This window comes from Numenius arquata, chromosome 7 (genome assembly GCF_964106895.1).
Source record: "Numenius arquata chromosome 7, bNumArq3.hap1.1, whole genome shotgun sequence".
In the NCBI taxonomy this organism is placed as follows: domain Eukaryota; kingdom Metazoa; phylum Chordata; class Aves; order Charadriiformes; family Scolopacidae; genus Numenius; species Numenius arquata.
In genome coordinates, this window is record NC_133582.1 from 49,673,855 (window position 1) to 49,697,498 (window position 23,644).

The 23,644-nt window shown below is 38.0% G+C and overlaps 1 protein-coding gene across 1 annotated transcript in view; it reads right to left on the reverse strand.

Moving 5' to 3' along the window:
* The window catches only part of KCNH8 (potassium voltage-gated channel subfamily H member 8), a 178,060-nt gene extending 162,522 nt beyond the window's left edge, over nt 1–15,538 (reverse strand). Inside the window, exon 1 of the mRNA XM_074150168.1 lies at nt 15,463–15,538. Coding sequence (XP_074006269.1) covers nt 15,463–15,538 — 76 coding nt within the window. The remainder of the gene's footprint in view (nt 1–15,462) is intronic.
* Nucleotides 15,539–23,644: the final 8,106 nt, after the last annotated feature.

Genomic DNA, 23,644 nt, shown 5'->3' on the forward strand with positions numbered 1-23,644 from the left:
CAGTTAGCCTGGTGAACAAGTAAGCAACTGAACCTCCCCACACTTCAAGGACAGCTCACTCATATTTCGCAAAAGGAATTTTCCAACTGGTGTGAGCTCAGTCAAGAACTGTCTTGGCAGAAAGGCAGGTTGGGCTGCTGGTGCCAAGCCTGATTGAAAGGAACCATAGAAGATACTACCTTAAAGGAACAAATTAAATAAGTGCATATGGTTAAAGTGCCAGGAGGTTCTAGTCTTGATGATTCAGAAAACAGGAAGACACACTATGATACCTTAGAGTAGTCACAGTAGTTATATTTTTGTTTTCAGTAGACTGAAAACAAATTCAGCTGTGCCTCAGAAAATGGAGTCAGTACCAGTAAAACCCACCAGTAAAACCCATCAAGTGCTCCTGATGTTTCACAAAGTGTGCTAGAACACAACAGAGCAATCAGAGCAACCCTGAAGCTATGAAACAACAAACATGTCAACATGACAAAATACAGAAATTAATTATTGCCACATTTTTATTGATGTTAAGCTTGTTTGGGTTCTTTTCTTCTGGTTTTGGCTTTTCTTTTCTTTTTAAACCTTTATGTCATTTTCTTTTTACTTTTGGACTGAAAGCTGCATTATTAGAAGAACGTTTTGGAAAGTGGAAAGTACATTTTTATAGGAACATTTTTTTTTCTCCTGGATATTTAAAACAACATTTATATGAAAAGTTTTTGTCTTGCTGACTGAGCATTAATGTTAGTGAAAGATATACATTGCAAGTAAAGATAGAATTCCTCTTTATAGACATGCTGTTTCATCCTACTGTAGGTTGTAACAAATCCCTTGTTGTGAAAAATTCTCTTCATTTCTTCAAAGTCTGTGATTGAGAACATTCCAAGATTAGAGAGAGAGACATTTTCTGTTTCTAATGCAGGATGAGTTTCTGTGACCTAGGCTATCCGCTTCTATGCTTTGTTCCTTCAGGTTTGTCACCAGTATAGTTTAAGCTAAGTTTAACGTTTTCTACTAGCCTGGGCTTGTTAGGATATCTTTTTATGAGATTAATTTTGGAAATACAGGGTAAGGATGGAAACACACTTCTCAGGTTCAATAACCCAATCACATAATGTAACTATCCTATACAAAGAATTAAGGGTGTGAAATACATCCCTTTCATGGCAAGAATGGGATACATATGGTGCAAGGGTGGCTTTTGGTTGTGGGAGTCTCGTAACTGTAATAACTCATAACTGGTAGTAGTTTGCACTTGTGGAAATAAGATACATCCCTCATTCTTCTAGCTTCTCTAGTTCTCTTCTGTTACAATTATCAAATCCTCTACTGCTACACCTGAGCAGCTGAACTACTTAGACGCTACTAGAGATCCTGAAACTATTTTAATCATCATGACCTTTCCTGAGTAAAAAAAAAAAATACAAAAGGCTTCTGAAAATTTCTTCCTAAGTTTAAAACCTGATAAAATTGTAGAATTGATCCAAAATTTCAGATAATTGAAAACTGAAGATAAATATTTTGGTTCAGAACCACAGGACCTTTTATGGTTTTGTTTTCCATAGTAATGCCATATGCTTGATTATAAATGCAAGTATAAATTCATTCAGGAAACACTGGGAATTTAACAATAAACAAACATATCTCTTAGTATGGAGTAGCAGTACTGGCAGAAAGAAATAGAATTTCTATGGACACAATTTGCTTTATTTCTTAGGATTATTTTGCCTTCTTGTTAATACAGAGAACAGCTCTTGGCTCTTGCCCCATAATCCCAGCACGCAGGCCTGAATATCACACAGAACTGCACTTCAGAGCCTTGCCTGTCAGGTGCCCACATTGTATATGTAGCTGCCAGCCCTGATATTTGATCTGCTAATCACGTACTAATCTGGCACATGGGTTCCAGGAACAAGAGAGGCACTGGTGCTTCCCTGCAGCAGAACAGCGTGTCATGCAGTTGGACTGAGACTGGCTGGAGAGCATTTCCCATTTTGCATCCTCAGCCTGAGAAATATTTTATGTCACGTGACCCAGGGTGGCATTGCCTCATGTACCAGAGCAGATACTGGTGAGGTTTGTCAAACAGCAGAGATTCAGGGTTTGTTTTTTTTCACAGTCAAGCTATCAGAACACTCACTGCAGTGCTTTACTTGCACAAACTTTGCTTGCCAAGACTGAAAAGCTATCAGGAAGCACCTGCTTTCAACTGCAAACTATTCTGCTATTATATTTAGTTTATTGTGCCATTCACAAACTCTCACTGGAAGCCACGAATTAACCATGATAAATGAACACCAAAACATTCAAGTGCTATGCAAACTGCTACAATACTCTGAGCATTAAAACAGATGAAATAAAATCACTGTGCTCTGCATAGCAATATGTTAAATTTTAATAGCTAGAAAAAGAGCAACTCTCAAACTAAGAAACACTATTACAAAAATTCTCATTAACTTCACTTCAGGAAAATATTTTCCTTAGAATAATTACTATGTACATTTTAATTAAACATGAGCAATCAATTTTATGGATTTCTGAGCATAAAAAGGTTAGGAGACAGTACTTTAATGCCATAAATATAAAAACCTCTTTCTCTCTCTTCATTCTTACTCATCTTAGAAAGTCATACCAACATAGAACTGAATGCGTAAAGGTGGCAGAAAATGTCTCACAACCTTTAATTGTACCTCTGGAAGTATTTTTTTCAATGACAGTTCATATAAAATGACATATCAACCACATCAGGCGGGGGAAAAAAACTACTATAACTTCCCCAATTAATTCTAACCTCCTAGCTTTACTTGTAATTATTTCACTCATCTTCCAAAACTCAGCTTATTAAGATCTATCCATCACAGTGAGGGTCATACAGTATTTCTGTTGTTGGGCTTTCTGGCCTTTGCCTTTCTTCCTTTCAGCGGGAAGACCCTGCCTGCAAAGAATTCATGAAAAGGAAATGTGTTTTAAAAAGCAGAATAAGGGTAAAGGGTGAATGAATGACAATAGTTCCAGATTATTTATTTATTTAGGTGACTAATAACTCCCTGAACTTGGTCTCCCGCTTTCCTGGAAGAGACACTCCTTGTGCTATTCACTTCTCACTCATGAGGCTATCAGTTGAACAAGTTACCTATACTTTGTCCTTTACTTAATGATGCACATAGTGGCTGTTTTAATTTTCCCCCCTCTGACTGTTGTCTGCATTGGAAGAAATCTTTTCCTTGTCTCACGATTTCTGTGACTGATCATGCCTATTTACATAAAGTTCTTCAGTAATTTGTTATATTTCAGGTGAGATCGGTACCGTATCAGATTATGATTATTTATGTTTAAAAACCAAACCCACAAAAGAGACAGCAGAAATTAGTAATGTTAAAATTATTCCACACAAGTATGCTTTCTTCTGTAATTAAAGCAGGTTATCACCTACATATGTGTTTCTCTACTTATAAACATACCTGAAATACAATGTGTTAGAAGGTCTGGATAGATAATTGCTTTTCTGAGGGTACTGCTGGGGTCAAAAGGAAGCACATCTCTGATAGTAATTGTTTAGTTGGGGCAAAAGTGGGGGAAAAAGCAATTCAGATAGCTCCAACTGGAAGCAGGCAACAAAGTCCCTGTGCAGTTCTCCAAGAGTTACTGCTTCCACTATCTGCTTTGGTTATTAGCACTATTAGCACTGAGTTGCAATTGGAACCAAAACCCCAGGTCCCCATCTGGATCCTGCTTGTAGCAGTATGAAAACAGCTCCACAGCTGCCTGTTTTATTTGTGTAAGAATTATGACTAATGAGTTTAAATGCCTGCAGTAATTTCCACCTGTCCATCCTGACTCTTGCTGATCACTGTCTCTGCTGCAGGGACTGATCAGCTGCCTGGGGAAGCAGCACTGAATTGCTGCAATTCCCAGCCCCACATGTAGAGTTAAGCTGTGACTGTTCACTGCAACCTGTAGCTGCTGAGCAGTTGTTTGGTCAGATTTTATCCACCCTGACAGTAGAAGTGGGAAGTTCTGGGAGAGGGGCAGGAGAGACAGCAAACATGAGAAACACCAGCAGACTTTCAGACATACTATAAACAATTTTATGAAAAATAAGATCATGTGTTATCCAGCCATCCACACATAAAAAACCTAATTCAGTTAAACAAAAAAAAAACCAACCACCAACCTGGCTCCTCATTCCCTTTATAAAAACTAGTCATTTATAAAAGTAGTCCTTTATAAAAAAGTAAAATAAATAAATTAAACAACTCAAAAAACCAAGTCGCCACGTCAATTCTTACTGTGCTTTTTCATCAGGTCAGCTACCTAACTTACTTTTAGTTGTTTCCTTCCTCCATGTCAACTGGCTAGAAGTCACAATATGATGAAATGAAGACTTTAATTCTTTGGTTTTAGTGGCTAAATTTTCACCAAGACAATAATGAAGACATGTTGGCCTATGACACCCAAGACTGCCAGATGGCTTTCCAGCAAGTGCTGGGTAGGACCACAGATAATTTGTTCTCAGAGAAGAGAGAAGACAGCGCTTTTAATCCTCTCACAACTATACTCATTCATGGTAACATTTCTGTAGCCATTTTCTGTACCAAAGTGAAGCTTCCCACAGTGCTACTGCCATTTAGTTCATTCCAAAGCACTACCTGCTGCTCACTCAGCCATCCCATCGGTCAATCACTGCTTCTTCGCAGTTGCTCCTTCCTGTCCTCTTTCTTGGCTAAAGATTTCTCACACATTTTACAGCATAAGACTACCACTTCTCCTTACAGTTCATATTTACTTACCCACTTACAGTTCATACTATAAATAAAACTTTTTAAAAAAATCAATTTCATATTTAAGGTCACTTATAATCTATTTATCTTAATGTTTTTAAGCTTCTAAAGAATAGCCTGCTTTTTCAAAATTTATGTCACTTATGGCTACTGGCTGCAGATACAAAAATGAATTAACAAATAATTATCTGTAATTGCTAATGAATTGGAAGACAAAAATCACAGCTTCAAAGAGCAAAAAATGACAAGCTCTTATAGGGATATCAAAGCTATTGCAAAAAGTTGGGTGCAAACCTGCACCCTACCAGAAAAAAATCTAGAAGTAGGCTTTAACCAGCATAATCTTTAGCACATCTGTAAGTGTGGAGAGGATGAATCCTCCATCTTTTGTCTCATACTACACTGCAGTGAGTTCACATAACTGATGTGAAGTAGCCAAGACTACCACCCTTTTACTTAGAGAAGGACTCAATGTCATATGATGTAAGAGCCATCATCTGCCTAGATCCAGTCAAAAGTTTTTTGGTAACAGATCCATGGATCGTACTGTGCTCTAACCACTCTCAGATGTATCGCCTGCAAGGCAGTATCAGCAGAGCTGCTCTCCTAATGAATTCTAAAAATCTCATATAAGTCTACTTTAAAAAAAAAACAAAAAAACCAGCAAAAATACTTGAGGTAAATATTCCTGTAAAAGTACAAATAGGTAATAAAGAGATTCGGGACGTCTAATGCACCCTGCTTTCTGTTTCCAACGCAGAAGCAGTTCTTGAGCACGACTGAAAAGACAACTTGGCCATACTGTATTGTAGCACAGCTCCACTTCAAACAGGGCTATTAAAATCACAATATGTCTTAAAAACACAAACTAATTTACAATAAGACTTTGAATAGCCTCCAAAATATAGTGTCTAACTGCACTATTCTCTCTCTTTTTCCCTCCCACGCTGTCACCCAATTACTACAGCGCTGAAACAGTCACAAGCTATAGCTATATAGGTTCCTCTGAAAATCAGATCTTGTTAACTTTCCTTATTCTTGGCAAACGTGTATCTCAACTTCTTTCATTAATAAATATTAACTATGCTTTTCTATATTGAACTTTTAATTATTTAAATGCCTAACACATAGTTCTGTAACTACAGGTTTCACAAGATGTGTGCTTCTTCCTGCTGTTCGGGAAGTGGAAAAGAGAAAATATCAAGTCCAAACTCCTAGTCTCAAGATCCTTCAACTTAATAAAGAAACAGTTCAGTTTAGTAAATTCAATCACTGTCTTATTTCACAAACTTAATCCATATATTCAAAATCCATATATTCAAAAGAAAGACACAGATTAAAATATCGTGTATTTTCATCCGGATCATAAAAAAAAAAAGAAATCAACTTATTGCTGATATACTGTGATTATTATTGATTTATTGAAGTTCTTTTAATCACCAAAGAAGATATTTGGTCGTCTAAAAAGTTTGTTTTTCATACAAAAATATTTTTCTCTAAAGCAACATAGCATTTCCATTCTGTTTCTTATCATTGTTAATTCCAAAATGTGAGGAAGGGCATAATTTATGCAAAAACATACTCTTCTCATCACAGGAGATATCTGACATTTAGGAAAAAAAATATCAAGCTATTTGTCTTGGGACAATTTTTTCTTCCTAAAAATCAAATAAATGACAAAATGACCAGCCTAGAGTTCTCTTTCTTACATTTGGAATAAGATGTCTAGTCACATATGATAACAAGCTGCTGAGGGAGATGGAGGGCAAAAAGAAAAAGGCAGCAAAAAAAGCGGTAGTAATGCTTTCAGGTCCACACTATCCAGATTAATTTTTATGTTTAGCGTCAAATTGAAAGAAATGCAAAATAACACTGGCAACTTTCAACCCTTAAAAGTCATAAGAGCTGGAACCTGGACTCCTATTAGTCAGAAGTAACACCTAGAGAAATAGTGAATGCATGCTGCACACTGGAAGCTGTTTTCTCTTCAAACGGGAATAATTACAGTTTTGTATAATAATACCTCAAAACCACCTACATGGCCCCAAGGTAATACATCTAAATACTGACATTTAAGTCCTTTACTGTAAGCAAGATCTCTTGCATTGTTTTTGTTTTTTTTTTTTATGGTAAAATTAAAAAGTAATGATAAATTAAATGTCTTTATTAAAGAAAATTCAAGTTAGATTTTGTCACAATTTTTTTGCTTTCATTTCTTCTTTTGACATAAGAAAGGTCTAACCCAGACTCAATGCATGGACATATTTACATTTTTATTACTGATTTATTAAAAAGAAAAAAAAGATTTTGTGACAACAAATTTTCTTTTTCTTCCTATTTGTTTGATCTATCAATAATTTTCTCCTTTAAAAGTTGCATTAACTTCTTTTAACTATTTGTCAAATATTGTGAATTCTAAAGGAGAATTTCCTGTATTTCATGTTTTCTTCTTAAGAGTATATAAATTCTTATTTCCTGAAACACAGACATGGTTTTTGCATTTCTATTTTGCTCTTGGTACTGAGAAAAAGCTTTTGTACTTTGTGCATGACTATTTTAGGAATGTCTTTACTAGAAAAAATAGGAAAAGTTAAGGTACTCTTTGGAAAGGTCATTTGAGGTCCTATACCAGACTCCTCATTCATTTACCTAAATAAGATACTGATACCATTGCAATGAACTCAGCGGGGTACATCTACAGTAGCTCTAAGAAACAGACAGACTTTAGTTGCAAAAATGTTAAAAGCCGTTGCAGGGATTTGCAAAATTCTGTAACACCGTAATGAAAGTTGCACCTGAATGATTCTGTTCTCATTGAAGTCAAACCTCTGATTATAAAAGGAATAAATTTCATATGCGCTTCACTGAAAGTAGAGTTAGGGCAAAGTTTTTTAATTTGGGCTTTATTTTCTTTCATTTTGACCAAAAATCTCGACTTCGCATGTTGCCGCTTTGCCAGTGCAAAATTCTGTGGAAAAACCTGAATGGTAATGGCAGTTGGTTTATTTGTATTTTCAGTGCTCTTCCTAATTTCTCAAAGATGGACAAACTCAGCTATAGAATCAGTTACCTCCTTTATTCCACTTGAGAGGGAACATTTTGGACCTCTTTTAGGACAGTTCCCTCAGCTATCCTCATTACTGATTATTTGCTTTCTTCCTTACACATAATGAGTGTGTTCCTATCAGAGTTCACTGATCTTCATAAAGAAGCAGTGCTGCTTTAATGATAAAATACAGCAGAATTCTGAATGCTTTTTGTATAATCTGATTAAAAACATTAATGGAAAGTAATTAAACAGGCCATGAACTCTCAAAAACATGTTCTGCTGTAAAGTGTCTCTTGAAGACCTTCGAATCAACCTACACTTCTCTCAGGGGATCAGAAAGCTCTAGACATAGTTTTAAGCCGCCACTGAAAATAGAATAGATGACTCGTGAGGAGAGGTAAAAAGAAAAATCCAACCAAACAAAAAACCCCAAACAAGCGACCCTTCGTTGAAAAGGGGAAAATCATTGTAATCATAAGATAGTGGACCACATTTCTTAAAACAATTCCTGCAGTCTCAGATCAACAGGGAAGATGAGGTGTTTCTCTGTAACACAATTGTCTTCAGCTGTCCTTGAAATGATTGACAGCCAAGCATTAAGCTTTAGGGATGCTCAGAAGATATTTAATGTCAAATTCAGTGTTCAATATGCTAGTATTTTAAGAACAACACCTGTTCCAAAGCCTTTGAATACTATTATCAGTCCCAGAAAACAGAAGGAGTTAGAAGCACTTGGCAAGAGAAACTCCAAAAGATTACTTTTCTCACTGTTGAGGAAGTCCCATCTGCACTTTGAAAATGCTTTGTTTGTTTCTTTATCCCTCCCCCCTTCCTTTTTTATTTCCTTCATCTTTATTTATTTATAGACTGAGTGGGCAGGAAACAACATTACTTTGGGAGCGGGTTGCTCCTTACATTCTCTTTACTTCTAGTCACTTTAATACAAGGTAAGGTAAGCCAGCTTGTGAAAAGGCAGAACTACCGTAGCAGTTGTCCGTGTTCACCTTCTCCAGTCTGCAGCTGATGCAATACATGCAACTTACTTTTCTTCCAAAAATACATTGAGAATGTATACAACAGAATAGTACTACCAGTAGTTAATGCGCTGTAAACCAACACCTTTCCTGATTTATTGTAATATATACATATATTTGCTTACACTTCTACATGTGCTTTAGGCAGTTTTTGTTGTGTTTCTGCTGTTCTGAACAATACTCTGAGCACATTTTCTTTGCATTGAAAAAAGACTGGGAACATGTATAAAATTGTTGCCTGCATAAACAAAATAAAAATAGGATAAAATAGAAGTTGAATGCATAAATGCAATGATAACAATAAGATAAATCTATTTCCAGAGCAAATCTATTTACTCACTGAAATTTTATCAGAGAAGAAAATAGTATCACGCATTTGGAAAAGAGGAGAGTACATTTACAGAACATCTCTAGTGGGAATCCTGATAATCACCTAAGATTTAGAAACCCTCCAAAGAGTTTATTCTGTAATCCATTGACAAAGTATACATTCATTTAAATATATATCACTCCAAATACACAGATTTGTTTTCATCACTGCACTGAGTATCAGGTTTCTTAGGCTCACATATAAAATTCTATCTAGAAACAATACTGAGTATAGTACTCTTGTATTATTCAGAAAAAAATATATCCCTTATTTAATAACTCTTTTCCACTCTTAAATTTCAAATGCTCATCTGGAATTCAAATACCAAGTTTGCTTCTCAAATAGCAGTGTGGGTTACTAATCTAATTTTACATTTAAAAGCATTAACCTGGAACCTTAGACTTAAAAGTGGTGTCCTTAATGAATTACCTAGCCTTCTGAATGGATGCGCTACAAGATTTTCATTCCAACTTCTTTCTGTCTAGCAAAAAATAGGGGAACATCACCTGACAATTCAAATACATCAGTATTTTCTCTAGAAAGAACATGGTCTCTGAATAAAACATACAATAATAGCAATTTTTCATGATTTTAAAGAATAATCCAGTGATTGGATATTAAAAATCACACCTGCACACTTATTTTTTTTCCTTGAACCAGATCCATAGGACCAGAACTGAAGAATTAGTTAAGAAATGTGGTCTTAAGATGCCTCTGAACACCACCAATTCTGTCTTTCAGGTCCAACTTCATCTCAAGTTAGAATCAGAAGTTACTGCAGCTGCTGAAAGCAAAGATCATCCAAATAAAACAACCTTAAATTGTGAGGTTCTACACCCTCAACCAACACTTGCACCGAAAGAAGAGGAAAAGATTTTTCATGTAGCTGCTTAATCTAGCTTCTCGGTTGCTTCCAGCAAAGAGCAACAGCACAACACAGATTCCAACATCTGACCCCTGGTTTATATTAAAAAAACCACATTTGCCTTACTTAGTAACAGAGCTACAGCGAGCTGCAACACAGGCCACGTCTTACAGAGACAAGTAGATAAATGAAAGCATTTGCTTTCTTTGCACTCCGAGAACAAGCAAGATTTTTTTCGTGTCTTGACAGTATACTCTTGAATTGACAAACACATGATTCATTCAAAACAACACATTATTTACATATCCAAGGATGTAAGCAAAAGGCCAAAACAAGCCTGCAGAACAGAAAACCAACTATATATGTATCTTCAGAAATTTTCCTCCAGCTGACTAACTTCACCTTTAGCAGAAAGAACTAGACCACCCTCACTGCACATCCACTCCAGAAGAAGAGTTTCACAGGCCACCAGCTTTTCAGCTGTCACTGCTTGGAAGCCTCTCTGATATTGATCAGTGCTTATTATAGTTTGAGTCTTTTGCCCTTCTTTGGTCACAGGCTTTTGTCTTTGGGAGGTGGACCATCTGATCCTGGAGTCTGATCGATAATGTCCTCCCCCTGGAAAACTCAGCTGTTGTTTCCCTATACCTACACTGTTGCAATTCCTTGAGCCCATTTCAGGGAGAACTGCGGAGCAGCATCAGTAGCCAAGAAGGGCTTTGACGCCTTTGAAGTTCTTGTGATAACCGTGTTCTAAGCAGCACAAACTAGTCTAGAGAGGATAGGACTAAATCTGAATGAGAGACTTAATTTGACAACAAAGTTGCAGAAAGCGCTAACGCGTTGGCTCAGCCTAGCAGACCTCCCCAGTTTGTTTATGAGACAGAAAAACAATGGAGGTGGTCGGGGAGAAATGCAAGCTATCTGCCCCTGCAATCTGGGACGATCATTGTACGCAAAGGCTTTCAGTTCTGTACCAACTGCTGATTATTCAAAAGGGACAACCTGGTTCTACCCACGAGCAGCAGAAGCACGCTGACACCAAGTTTGATATGCTTAACTCTGTATGTTCTCATCAGGTACCTTTTGATCGCCCCTCAGGGGTAAATAAAGCAACTGGAAAACTGAATCCACGGGATTGGCAAGGAACAACCAAAACAAAGTTACGAAAATTGCTGCTTAGGTACAAAGTTGTCTTTGTTAATACTTGAGGAAGTTTTTAATTGGAAAACAAATCTGAATGTAGAAGTTGTTCTACAAATAGGGAATTATCAAATTATCACCATTGACAGCGAGCAAGAAGGAATTAACTCAGCTTGAACTTCAGATTAGACTGATCATACAAGATTGTTAATAAGGATGTGGAAGTACACACCTAATTTGGAAACTGATCATGCTTGATAGACACAAGAGATAATTATAGAACTTCAGCTGTCATTTTATAGTATAACCATAAACAAAATTGTTGTACTTTTAAAAATACAAATTAATGAGGCCATTTGCTGAACTTCTTTTAGCTTTACTCTCAGAAAGTATCACAGATTTGCAGAAACAACCAGCTCTGGTGTGGATTTATCTATTTGAATAAATAGTACATACAGAATATGGGGGAAGTTACATTTATATATATACAATATATATATGCGATAAAGCAATAGAACATTTTCTACCATGCAACCATTTCCGAATACTTCTCCTAATCTAAATAGGGATGATAAGCAAAAATGTACAGTTTTTCCATTCAAAAGCTTGAAGTGAAGTAACTCAGAAGTGAAGTAACTTCAGACATTTAGTTTCATAATATTTGGGGAGGGGGATAATTATGGGCTTATATTTGAAATATTTTCACACTTGAAAAGAATATTTTGTCTTGAAAATCTGAGAAAAACAAAACAAACAAAAAACCCAGCCACAACCTACTAATTTGCAAATGCGTATGCTTGTTTTCTGAATGAGGAATAACCACATAAACACACCGCTAATGGAGGGGGACAAAAAGGGGACAAAAAGTGTTGGATGACTGGAGCTAAGTTATCGGGGAGGGATGGGGACAGGGGGTGAGGGAAGCCCTTTCAGAAAGCATTGATTTAAACTATGATGTCAGGAACACAAACAGCAGTTCAGAGTTGTAAGAAGGTGAAGGTATAATAGCACATAGGCAGATCCAAGAGCTCTGTCATGGAAATTCAGATGGGCAAACCCTTAATGCTATTCTTCCACATACGTAACACAGGTAATGGGAACCTCGTAGGAGATCTCTGGAATTTCCTGCACAGCTAAGAGTCACCCCAATGTTAATTCTCTTTGTTATAGCATGTATTCCCTGGTTTCCTATGTAAAGCATATGTATGTGTAACATAAATATAACAATACAAAATATCTACCGTGAGAATTCTGAGCACCTGAAGTAACTATGAAAGCAGTTATCATCTATGCTTTTTTGAGAGATGTAATTTTTTCATCATGTCATTTATAAATGCTAATTAGACACAAATCATTACAATAGTAAAATTAAAATACTTATGTGAATGAATTTTTGAAAAGTTCTATGTAAAGCAAAGCATATTTTCTAATATTGTCTGGAATCCCTTCTTGCACTGTTGCCCAGAATTAGAATTATCCCTCTTCTGGATTAAAGATGCATTGGTGGATTAGTCTATCACTGATGACAACATAATATATCCTTCCCACAGGCTTAAAATGAAAGGAGGTCTGTTAACTACAGACTATGTTAAAATAACAATCAAAAAAAGCTCTGTGACACAAAACTGTATTTTAACATTCAAATATCATCAAGTGTGAGGTCTAAGTAGTTTGTGAAACACAGCTTCGGGTTCACTGCCACGTATCAGTTCTATTCCTTTCACAGACTGTAACACCTATAAAACTAGTAAGACACGGGACTGATTCCTGCAAGGATTAGCCATCAGTATTACTTCTCGCTTTAGCCACCTGAACAAGCTGAGGAATACCACCTGGACAGTTTAAATGAAAACAAAATTTGCTTTAATATTTCTACTTGATGCTCAGATATGTATACACATTTTGAAAAACTGTACTTCTTTATTTGAATTTTTTTGTCAGTTAAAGAAGCAATAATTTTATATTTAAATTTAGCTTTTTTAAAGGAAAATACTATCAAAGCAACAAGAGAGATGAGCTATTTCTGATGATTTTAAATTGAATTATGATGTGGATTGATATACATAACTGTTTCACATAACATTAAGTTGATTCATCGTTTTAAAAGTCTATAAGAGATATCATGTTATTCTGTAAATGAGGACACAACACCAGTTTTTCATAGAACAGTAGCATTCTCCAAAGTTTTAGTAGATGTAAGACTACATAGTTCATAAATGTCTTGCTTTGTGAACTTCTGGGAATATTTCACATGCTGATAATCATACAATGATGACTTCTAGAATAGGCCTGTTTAATATTTAAGCCAAATTCTGAAACAATAACTGAAAAGAAAAATTGCACTGCCTGCAATAAAATACAATGTAGTGTATTTTCGGGAGGTACTTAAATACCTAGTTACATTCTTTTTCAATTACATCCCAGGAAAAAAAATAGACAAATTGTTAGTATTAGAGATTTCAAAGTAAGACGCTGGGGTGTGTTTCTTCTTGTTTAAGAAAAGATTGTCCAAATTGACTTCATGAAGGTTAGTAGAATTATCAGCTTGAAAAAGTAGCTACATTTGGCTATAGAATTCAGCTAAGCAATAAACTTTCTACCAAACACGTCTGTTGGTGTCACTGACAACAAAGGGATTAGAAATTTTTCTAGTGTTTATTAAATGAAAACCTGCACATTGTTACTAATGTTGCTTGCTAAATTGGATCTCTGAAGAGCAACATAGAATTCATTAAATGTTTGTGTGTACAGCTCGCAGGCTGTATGCTCCATCCTTTGAAAGGAAGCCATTGTAAAGGGGGAGGGTCCTGAGCACAAAGCAGGGAAGAACTGCTTTTCTAGCAAATGACAGTATCAGCCACAAAACTCCTATAAGAGCTGCATGCTTCAGTATGCAGTAAATAAAACCCATATGCTTTACGGAAATAAAAGGGTGGAGGATGGGGGAAAAGACTTTTGAGTTCTGTAGTCAAAGGAATTTAAAGGTACATCTAAGTAGTCTTAAAAGGGACTGCTTTATAATGAAGTATCAATTACACACAGCCCTGAATCATAATTAGCTATGCATCCTCAGACTAGCAGAGCAGTTACACCACAGTTCTGTGCTTCTCTGCAATTGATCTCAGTGACTGTATCATTTTCTTGATGTTTTACAACTTATTGATTCAGTAATCACAGTTCAGTTGTCTTAATCACACACTAACTGAACCATTGAGAAAACACCAATAGATACATAATCAAGACGACATCAAACCCATTGGATTGCAATGTTTTCAGTCAAGAAACAGCTGACAGCAACTCAAATCTGAGTTTGTTTTCCCTCTACTTTAATACCCTTTAAAACCATCCAGACATCCAAAGCGAAGGGAGTTCATTTTGGTCCAAATCTGCTCTCTGCCCCCTCCTTTTATTTTCTTTAATATGCGGGAATCCCGTTAATGACAGCACAAAACTCAAGATCCGGGCAACTCCGAACCCACAGCCATAGAGGGAGCGAGCCAACTTCCCCGCGGGAGCCGGCTCCGCGCGTTCAGGCAGTGCCTTGCCGGAGGAGCCACCGTGCGGGGCCGAGGCGGCAGGAGCCCTGCGCGGCCGGGAGCGGAGCCCTGCGCGGCCGGTCCCTGTCCATGGTGCTGCAGGCGGACGCCGCTGCCAACCCCGCGCTGCCGCGAATCTTCCTGCCTCCCTCCCTCCGCTAACACCCTGCAACAGCTGCTGAGCCCGATTTACAGGAACACAGCTTTTAGGGAGATTTAATAGCGGGGCTGTGAGTAATAAAGAAAAAAAAAAAAAAAAAAAAAATCCCCCAAACTCCTGCCAAAGCGCTGCCCGGGCTCTGAAGCTTGCCTTTCCCTCGCAGTCTCTCGGCTGCCAGGGGCGCGGGGCGGGAGGGGAAGCCCCAACACCGCGCACAACTTTCCTCCAGAGATCCTGGCTCCAGCCCGGCTCGCTCGGGCCCCAGCCCTCACGGAGCCCCCCGAGCAGTGGGTCGGGAGGAGAGGGGACGCAGCACTCTTCTCACCTGCAAAGCTTTGGAGAAGCCAAGCAGGAGAGCGAGAGAGGCTGGGAGCTCCCTCGCCTCCCCCTCCTCATTGCTGGCTTCTGGTACCAAGGAAACACCCGGAGGGCGGAGGGGAGGGAAGGGGAGTCTCCCATCGTATGCAGAGCGTCCCCCGTGCATCCCCTTCCCTGGGCGCCCGGAGCCGACGCCCGTCGCCCCAGCCCGGACTCACGTGTGCCGTCAAACCGGGTGGCGATGGTGTCGAGGAAGGTGTTCTGGGGTGCCAGTAATCCCTTCATAACCGGCATTTTTCCAGCGCGGTGCGAGGTTCCCCATCAAAGTTTGCCTACGAGGGTGGTTCGAGAAGAAAGTGCAGAGGGCGCCCGGGGGAAGGAAGGGAGGAGGCGGAGGGAGGGAAGGACGGGGAGGAGGAGGAGGATGGGGATGCCGCCGCGCCGCCTCCGGCGCCGGGAGCCCCCCGCTAGTCAGCCCCAACACCGCAAAGCACTCCCGCCCCCGCCGCTGACTGCCGGGCGGGGCGGCCGCCCAGCGCCGCGCCCAGGTGCGGAGCCCCCCGGCTAGCAGCGCCTGCGCCCCCTCCCTTCGCCTCCCGCAGAGCGGGAGCCGGGGGGCGCCGGCGGAGAGGGAGGACGGGCTGCGGGGAGGGCAGGGGGAGGGCGAAGAGCAACCTTTATCTACCTGGGGCTGGAGCGGGGCGGGAGCAGCAGAGGAACCAGCGGCCGCCCCGGGGATGCCGGGCCCTCCTCCGCCCCCCATCCCGGCCTGATGCCTCCAGCTCTCCTGGCACATAAAGTTTCCTAGGCTTGAAGCATAATACCTCACGTGCACCCTGTTTTATGAGTAACAATACTGCGGGGTAAATCTTGGGATCTTACTTTGCTGAAAGGAGAAACACTGTATTGACATGTATAGCAAGTGCCCGTGTAGAATGTTCATTGGAGAACGAGATTAGAACATGGAAAATGCTCCATCAGGTGTGTGTTTTCGCATGTTACTTGCATGTTGAGGCTATTTTGCTTATTAATTTAAGGGATAGGTATTTTCAAATTCAGTGTGAATATTTCCTAAATAATTTCTTAGAAATTACTCCCTGAAAAATTCCTGGAAGAAATAAATATTTTTTTTTGCCAACCAAGGAGAGAATTGAAACTTAGATCCTAGTGCAGAAGATCTAATGTGTAAATTAAAACAAACAACAACAAATTTAAAAGAAAAAAAAAGGAAGAAGCAGGTACACACACTGCTCCCACACTGGGATGAGTAACTTGCTCAGGCTGGTACCGTGGCTCTTTAAATGCTGCCAGATAATGCCCCAAGGTACACTATTTTCACTTACTGCAGCAACAATGGCAAAAACCTTCCATGTTCTTTCAGGAATAAAAGACCCTGGAGAAAAGAAGCGTGAGTACTCTCCCCAGTCTACAAAGCCACTGCACACTATGGAGGGGGAGCCTGTTGGTCTCTGGCTACTTGACACTCTTGCTATTTTTATTTCTTGTTATTCTAATTTGTTTGTGCTTCTCCCTTTCTCCAGGTGGATAGAGGGCTTTGATTCCCACTTTTTAGGATAAGCAGCACATAGGGAGGCGCTGGGAGGGGCAAAAAGGTCTTTCTTTATGACATATAATTAAAAGGAAAAAACTCAAAAGCAAAGCCTCAGAAAACGCTGATGTATATGTTTTATAGCACAATATAAAGTCTATCCAAGGTAACCCCACCTTGCCTTTGAAAAACGTAGCAGTATTTTACTGAGATCATGAATCTGTCCAATTGTCCTTGTACTGGGACCCCCTATGAAACAGTTGATACAGAGCTGCCAGCTCAGTTTTCAGAGGTGGCATGTGAAAAGAGAGACTGCCTTTCAGTCACTGTTACTTTGGAAGTCTCCAAGATCTCACAGAACTATCAGTTTCCTAGCTGATTATCTTCAGATTTATGGCAGGCTTTTACTTTCACTGGGAATCATTAGTCTTGTCCTTAAGACATGCAATTTTTAGTACTGAATGCCAGAAATTGTTAACTTTCTTTTGCAAAGTTATTGTTATGTCTTCCAGTTCAATATAAACTGAGCCCCCAAATTAACTTCTCGATAGTTTTCCATTTAGTCTCACTGGCAGGTATCACACTCATAGTTAAGTTTCATATTGGTATCATGAGCTACAACATGTCCCTGCTGGGGAAATAAAGAAAATCCTATTCCAATATTTGAAAATCCAGAAGAGTATGATCAGACTCACTTCTGTCAAAGTGCTCAGCAACAGTGGTTACCTAGGTAAATCTGAACCTTCGACAACTGCCAAAGGATTCACATATGTTGAAGCATGTGTGCTGCGACTGTGTTACAGCTTGCATTCTTTTCCATGACCTGCCCCAAATGCCACCTAAGTACGGATACTGTGAAAGAGAAAGGAATATATTCTTGATCCTATTACAGGCACTCAGGAAACAGTAACCTGCATATATTTAAAGATTTCTCAATTTTGACTCACCAAAAATCATCATAAAAGAAAAAAAAAGTTACAATTTTCCAGGGGAGTCAAACTGCTATCTAATATCAGTAAGCACAAATTACAGTTACTGAAATGTATGCACCACTGGCCAGGAGAAGGTGATGATGGCAACTGCAGTGAAAGCTCTACCAACAATGAAAATCTGGTTAGGTACAAGATGGAGGAGCAATACCAAATTCTTTATATGAGAACGTGCTGAAGGCCTCTTCAGGAAAGAGGAAGTTTGTGGGGCTTACAAATACTTGCAATCATGGCATACTGTTACCTATTGCCACAACTACTTTATAATGTACCATGAACAACCGGTATCAATTAAGCTTTTAAAAAGTTATGTTTGTGCTCTACAAACCAACCACCCAAACTTCATTCTGAAGCAGAACAAATGAAATATTTTACAAAAACTATACACACAACAAAAAGCCTCAAACTACGTAAGAGAAACTGAAGTGTAGCATCCTATTTTGCACTTGAATTTGGCATATTCTACAGCCTTTTACTCACAAGAGTAATCCTTCTTAATACAGACTGGTATTTCAGAGAGTTAGTTACAAAACACTGAAGTATTAAGTCTTGAGTAGTTCAAAGCAGACAAATTTAGCAGGTTGAAATTTCAGTGAGCTGAGAACAAAAAGTTCAGGAAAGCAGACACAGAAGAGTTGAGAGTATTTAAGAGGGAGGTGAAGGAGCAGCTGAAAATTTGTAGTCAAGTTCCGGAAAATTATTTCTTAATATTTGACCAAAATGCAAAGTAGGGACTCTGAATAGTCTGAAGTAGGGTTTTGGGGGTTTTTTGTTTATCTGTTTGGTTTAGTAATGTTTAAGAGGAGGTAAAATGCAAACCCAGATGACTTTAACCTTGTTTCAGGCAATTAGCTTGCAATCTTCTATATTAATTTAGAATTTTAGTATCTGGTATATCTAGACACCATGTCTAAAAGATTACATATATTTGCTGGTAAGGACAGATAACCAAGAGTTGAAATGTAACTTAGATTTTTGTATATAAATTTATATCCACTTCAGGTAAAATCGCCCTCTCCCTGGATTCCTCTCTTTGTTTACTCTGGAACATTCTGTTGAATTAAAAATACTAAAAAAAATTATAGCAAGACAGCACCAGAGCTGAGAGACTAGGGACCAATAGCACTGTTGCTAAACTTCAGGTTGCCATTAGCACCTACCTCGCAAAGAAAATTTAGTGAGGGACTTACAATTTAGACCAGAAGTATGATCTGAGAAAATAAAGTTTGTTGCTTCAAATTACTCAACAGTATGTAAAATATAATCTCAGCCACACGTTTCCTCCCACTTATCCAAAACTATTTGGGCATTCAACATAGCACATTACATTTTGAGGTACTGTATAATCTTTTTAGATATTGCTAGTTACCCAGAAATGAGAGCATGAGCAGAGAGTTTTGCACAGAACATATGCAAGGAGCAGCATGTTGTAGTATTTTTGGTCATAATTGCACACCTCCTTTTCTTAATTTATAATTCAATCAAAAGCACACTTTACAAGTTTATTAATATTCCACTGTACCACTAATTACCTTATAATATAAGAAGTTAGGAGCTGCTTATTTCTTCCTTGGCACAAGCACTTGACCTCACCTTACCTGCTACAGTTATGCAAATTAAAACAGTTAGTGAAAATCAAATTAACAATCAGGAAAGACTGCCTGCAGCTTACTTTTGTGCTTGAAATCACCACCCACTTATTTGTTTGTTAACCTGGGCATCCAAGGGGAAAAGGGGAATTATGAGAGAGTCTGAGAATACTAGGAAAGGACAAAGAATGGCAACCTGCTGTTCATCTGCCATGAACAAGCTAATTTAGTCTGAAGTAGTGTGTGTTAAGAGTATTATCCTAATAAATGACTACTGTGCCTAAAGAAATGCATGATGAAAGAAAGGGGCCAGTATAAGCCAACCTCAGAACTTTTCAAGAATAAAGCTGCATAGTTGAAGCTCTGCCAAGTAAGGGACAGTCTGGGTCAAAGTTTAAATAAGAAGATACCATCTCTGGCTCAGGAGATGACCAAGTTGCTATAGACTGGGAAAGCTTGCAAGAAAAAAAAGGTTGCAATACTCATCTTGTTACTATGCTCTTCCTCCACTACCTGCTGTCAGTCACAGTAGGGAAATGGTATTGGGTTAGACAGACCCTTGGTCTGACCCAGTAAGTGCTGTTCATATATTATATGGGGTATAGAGTCCTACTTGTAGCAATTCCTACTATAAGACCGTATTTTCTATTGTGTAAAACTTTGCCAAACACAGCAATCTGCTTCAGACAGAATATTTATCTGGAATATTTCAACTAATAGTAATAAAATTCATCCATTTTCAAGATTCAGTTGAGGAGGAAAAGTACAGGTTTAGAAATCTCAGCAAATAAAGGAGCAACTCACTGGAACATAATGTAAAAGAGGAGCCATACTAGGGAATAGGCCTGGAAATGCAAGGTAATTAGGATTAAAATGATGAGGGCAAATGAGAAGTAGATGTTAGGAGTAAGGGAAAACAGGAGCTCTGTGGGGAATCTGGAAACCCTTGGGACCTTAGCCAGAAAGCAGAAGTCAACAGAAGCAAGAAACAAAAAGGTCATTAAGAAGTATATCCCAGCTGAATCACTCAGTGGGAACAAGATAGAAGATGAACAGCAGGAGATGAAGCAGAGCAGCTCTGAAACAATGGGGCAAAACACCAGGAACAGTGTGAAAAGTGAGAAAGAAAACTGTAGCTGGACAGCTAAACAGTATGACATGGGAAAAATAAAGGATTGGATCATGGACAGTTTGGGGACAAAAGGGTCAAACAAGCAAAATACAGGGGAGGAAGCCAGAAGAACACCTGAAATGATGTTAAAGAGTCAAATCTCACTTTTCCTCTGCTGCTGGCAAATGCCTATGAAACGTTTGGCAAAAGCCCCTTTTCCTTTTTATGCTGGTGTAAATAAAGGCTGCAAGCTTACAGATGTTCACAGACACACCATTCACTAGTGTTCTTACAAAAACCCCAATGTGGTAGATTCAAAAGATTCTAGTTGTACTGATGTCACCAGCATATTAGGCTGCAATTAATGTTCTTGTATGTACTTCTAAAATACATAGGAAGTCACATACATCATAATGATTAATTTCATTATTCATGTTATTCAACTACCTAGAATGATTATGGTCTCTAGAATCTTGATTTGATCTTTGTACAGTTAGAAAGCTCATCATGCTTTCACATACTCAAGTCTCAAGTGTGCATCAGATTTGTATAAAGAGGAGATGCTGCCTCATGTCTTCAGATCTTAATTGACCTTCTACTTTCCGGAAGATAATCTTGTTGTCAAGCCAAAAATGAGTCAATTGGGAATAGAATATATCAGATCTCAAAATTAAGAAGGTTATAAAATTTCTGTTTCTGTCCCCACTTTTCTATCTATTGAGGCAGGATTATAGTTCTCATTGCTAAAATCTGCATGGATATTGTTAGTGTTTGTGTAACACTAAATTAAAAAAAAAAATCTGATAAAGCTAAAAAAAATCAGCAGTTTTCATTCAAGAGATGTTTGGATAGTGTTCAGAAAGTTGTTTGAAATGTGGTTCCATAACAAGGAATTAACAAGACACTGAACTGCTCTATCATTAATTGAGCACCATCATGTGGGAAAAACAATCATTGTTGTTTATAGGAAAATACTGCTTAGAGGAGAAAGGTACCTCTATACACAGAATTAACATCCAATCTGAATAATCAATATCTAGTTTGAACCAAGCCTGGTTTCCATAAGAAACCAAACCACCACTAAACTAAGCCAAAACACTCAAAAAAATTAAATCATAATACTATCTCTATATATATATATAAAACCAAAATAAATCGCACTACACTTCTGGAGATGAAGCTGAAGCTTACGGTTAACTAAATGGGAACAGAAGTTTTCTTCTCAAAATCCATGTAAGAAAATAAAGGTAGAGAGAAAGCTGAATTTAGAAGAGACCTGACTCTAATAGCTTATTTGTTTCCTGGATATGAAAGACATCACATGCCTGTTTACCTTACTGTGGAATTGAAGGTAATGTTGCTGTTAAAGGATCTTGTAGACTATTCTACAGCTCAAAACAATGTTGCTGTTTCACTTCACCTGATAATGGTGTGTTATTTTTGTTCCCAATTCTTTGAATACTTAGTTAATACAAATGTAGCTGTTAAGAATATTTTCTATAGTAATATCACAACTTCACTTATTTATGGGGTTTAAAACTATTTCATTATTTAAAAAAAACCCTCACCTTTAATCTGTGTGAATTCAAAGAGTATAAAACCAAAATTATTTGCAAGGTAAAATAGTGCTTAGTGGAAGCAAAGGAGAATTCAGCTGAAAAGTATAAGTGATACTGTTTGTGTAGAAACTATAGTAGGATACTTTGAATAAAGCCAGTACTCACAGGCACCGCTGTAGCTATGGGATTTGCTGTTAAACCTTAAGCATGATCTTCTTACAGGCAGGTGTAAAAAGTAGTTCCTCTCAGAGATCCACAGAAGTAAATTAGAAATTATGCTACCATTCCTCCACACAGATAATGCCCTGAATGCTGGGAAATAAGCATCTAAGTTTCCTGTCTGTGGATTTCCAGTTTAGCATGAGCACTTTCCAAACACCATTATTAAAACACAACTCAGAATACATCACAAATTCTTTCACAAGTACATCTGTTTTTAAATGATTAAACTGGATAAATGGAAAATAATTTCTTCTGTTCCCTACCTCATATTTTTGGAACACAATTTATATCAGTATCACTCAACTCACATGATTCAGTGGTATTCTTCATGACAAGTAATAAGCAGTACAGCTATGCTGGTCCCTAGCAGTATTGTGGTGCTAATTCAAATTAAGATTTCAGTGGCCATTCATGAACTGACAAGAGAGCAGGAAATGACATCAACATTGTTTTTTATAAATCACTGCAAGTCACAAAAGACTACCAAGACACAGAAAAATCAAAAGGAAACAGAGACTAGTATTTCAGTAGGTGTCATCTTCAATTTTGTTTTCAGTGCAATTGCTTTGACAGAAGATTCATTGACAAAAAGCCTAGGTGGCATTACCGTTTTTTGTTCCTTCTTCTCTTGGATTTTATTGCATTTAAAAAAAAGTGAATTATCTTGCAATATAAGATTAATAGCTAAAACATGTTAGATAGCATTCAGGAGTTCCATGCTCATAATGTACAAGTATTTCTATCACTTCGTATCATAAAGACACAGAAGTTAGTGCTAGGATTAAGAATGTATTTTTAATGGACATTTAAATTAAATGCATAAATTAGACCTGACATAATTTTTTGTACAAAATTGTCCTACTGGAGAAACATAGGTCCAAGTTCTCAGACATTTAGAAGTTTTTATGGTAATTATGGATACCAGTCAATTATATGGCTTGTTTCGGTGTGAAGCAAAGAGTAGAAAGACATTTTCTGAAATCTGCAGTTAGTAAGCTTCTCAGAAGTCAATGATATTTGAAGCCAGATAATAAGTTTTATTTTAGGAAGCTCCCAATAGGGAAAACTGAGGTTTCCCCCCACTATATAGTTATAATCAATGGATTTTGTAGTATCTTTCATAATGTCTAAACAATAACTGGACTATGTGAACTACAGTTCTTTCAGCATTGTTTTACACAATTAGACTTCAGAGCTAATACTCATACCAGGTTAAATGTAACTTCTGTCTCAATACATGTTGAATGTGACCTTAATGGACATATACTTTAAAGGTATCCTGAGGTCTTTAATCTTTGCCACAGAGGACTGTAAAGAAAATGTTCATAGAGATCAAAAGGAGTGTTTGATGTATCATCAAAATGTCATAAGTAGCACTTCA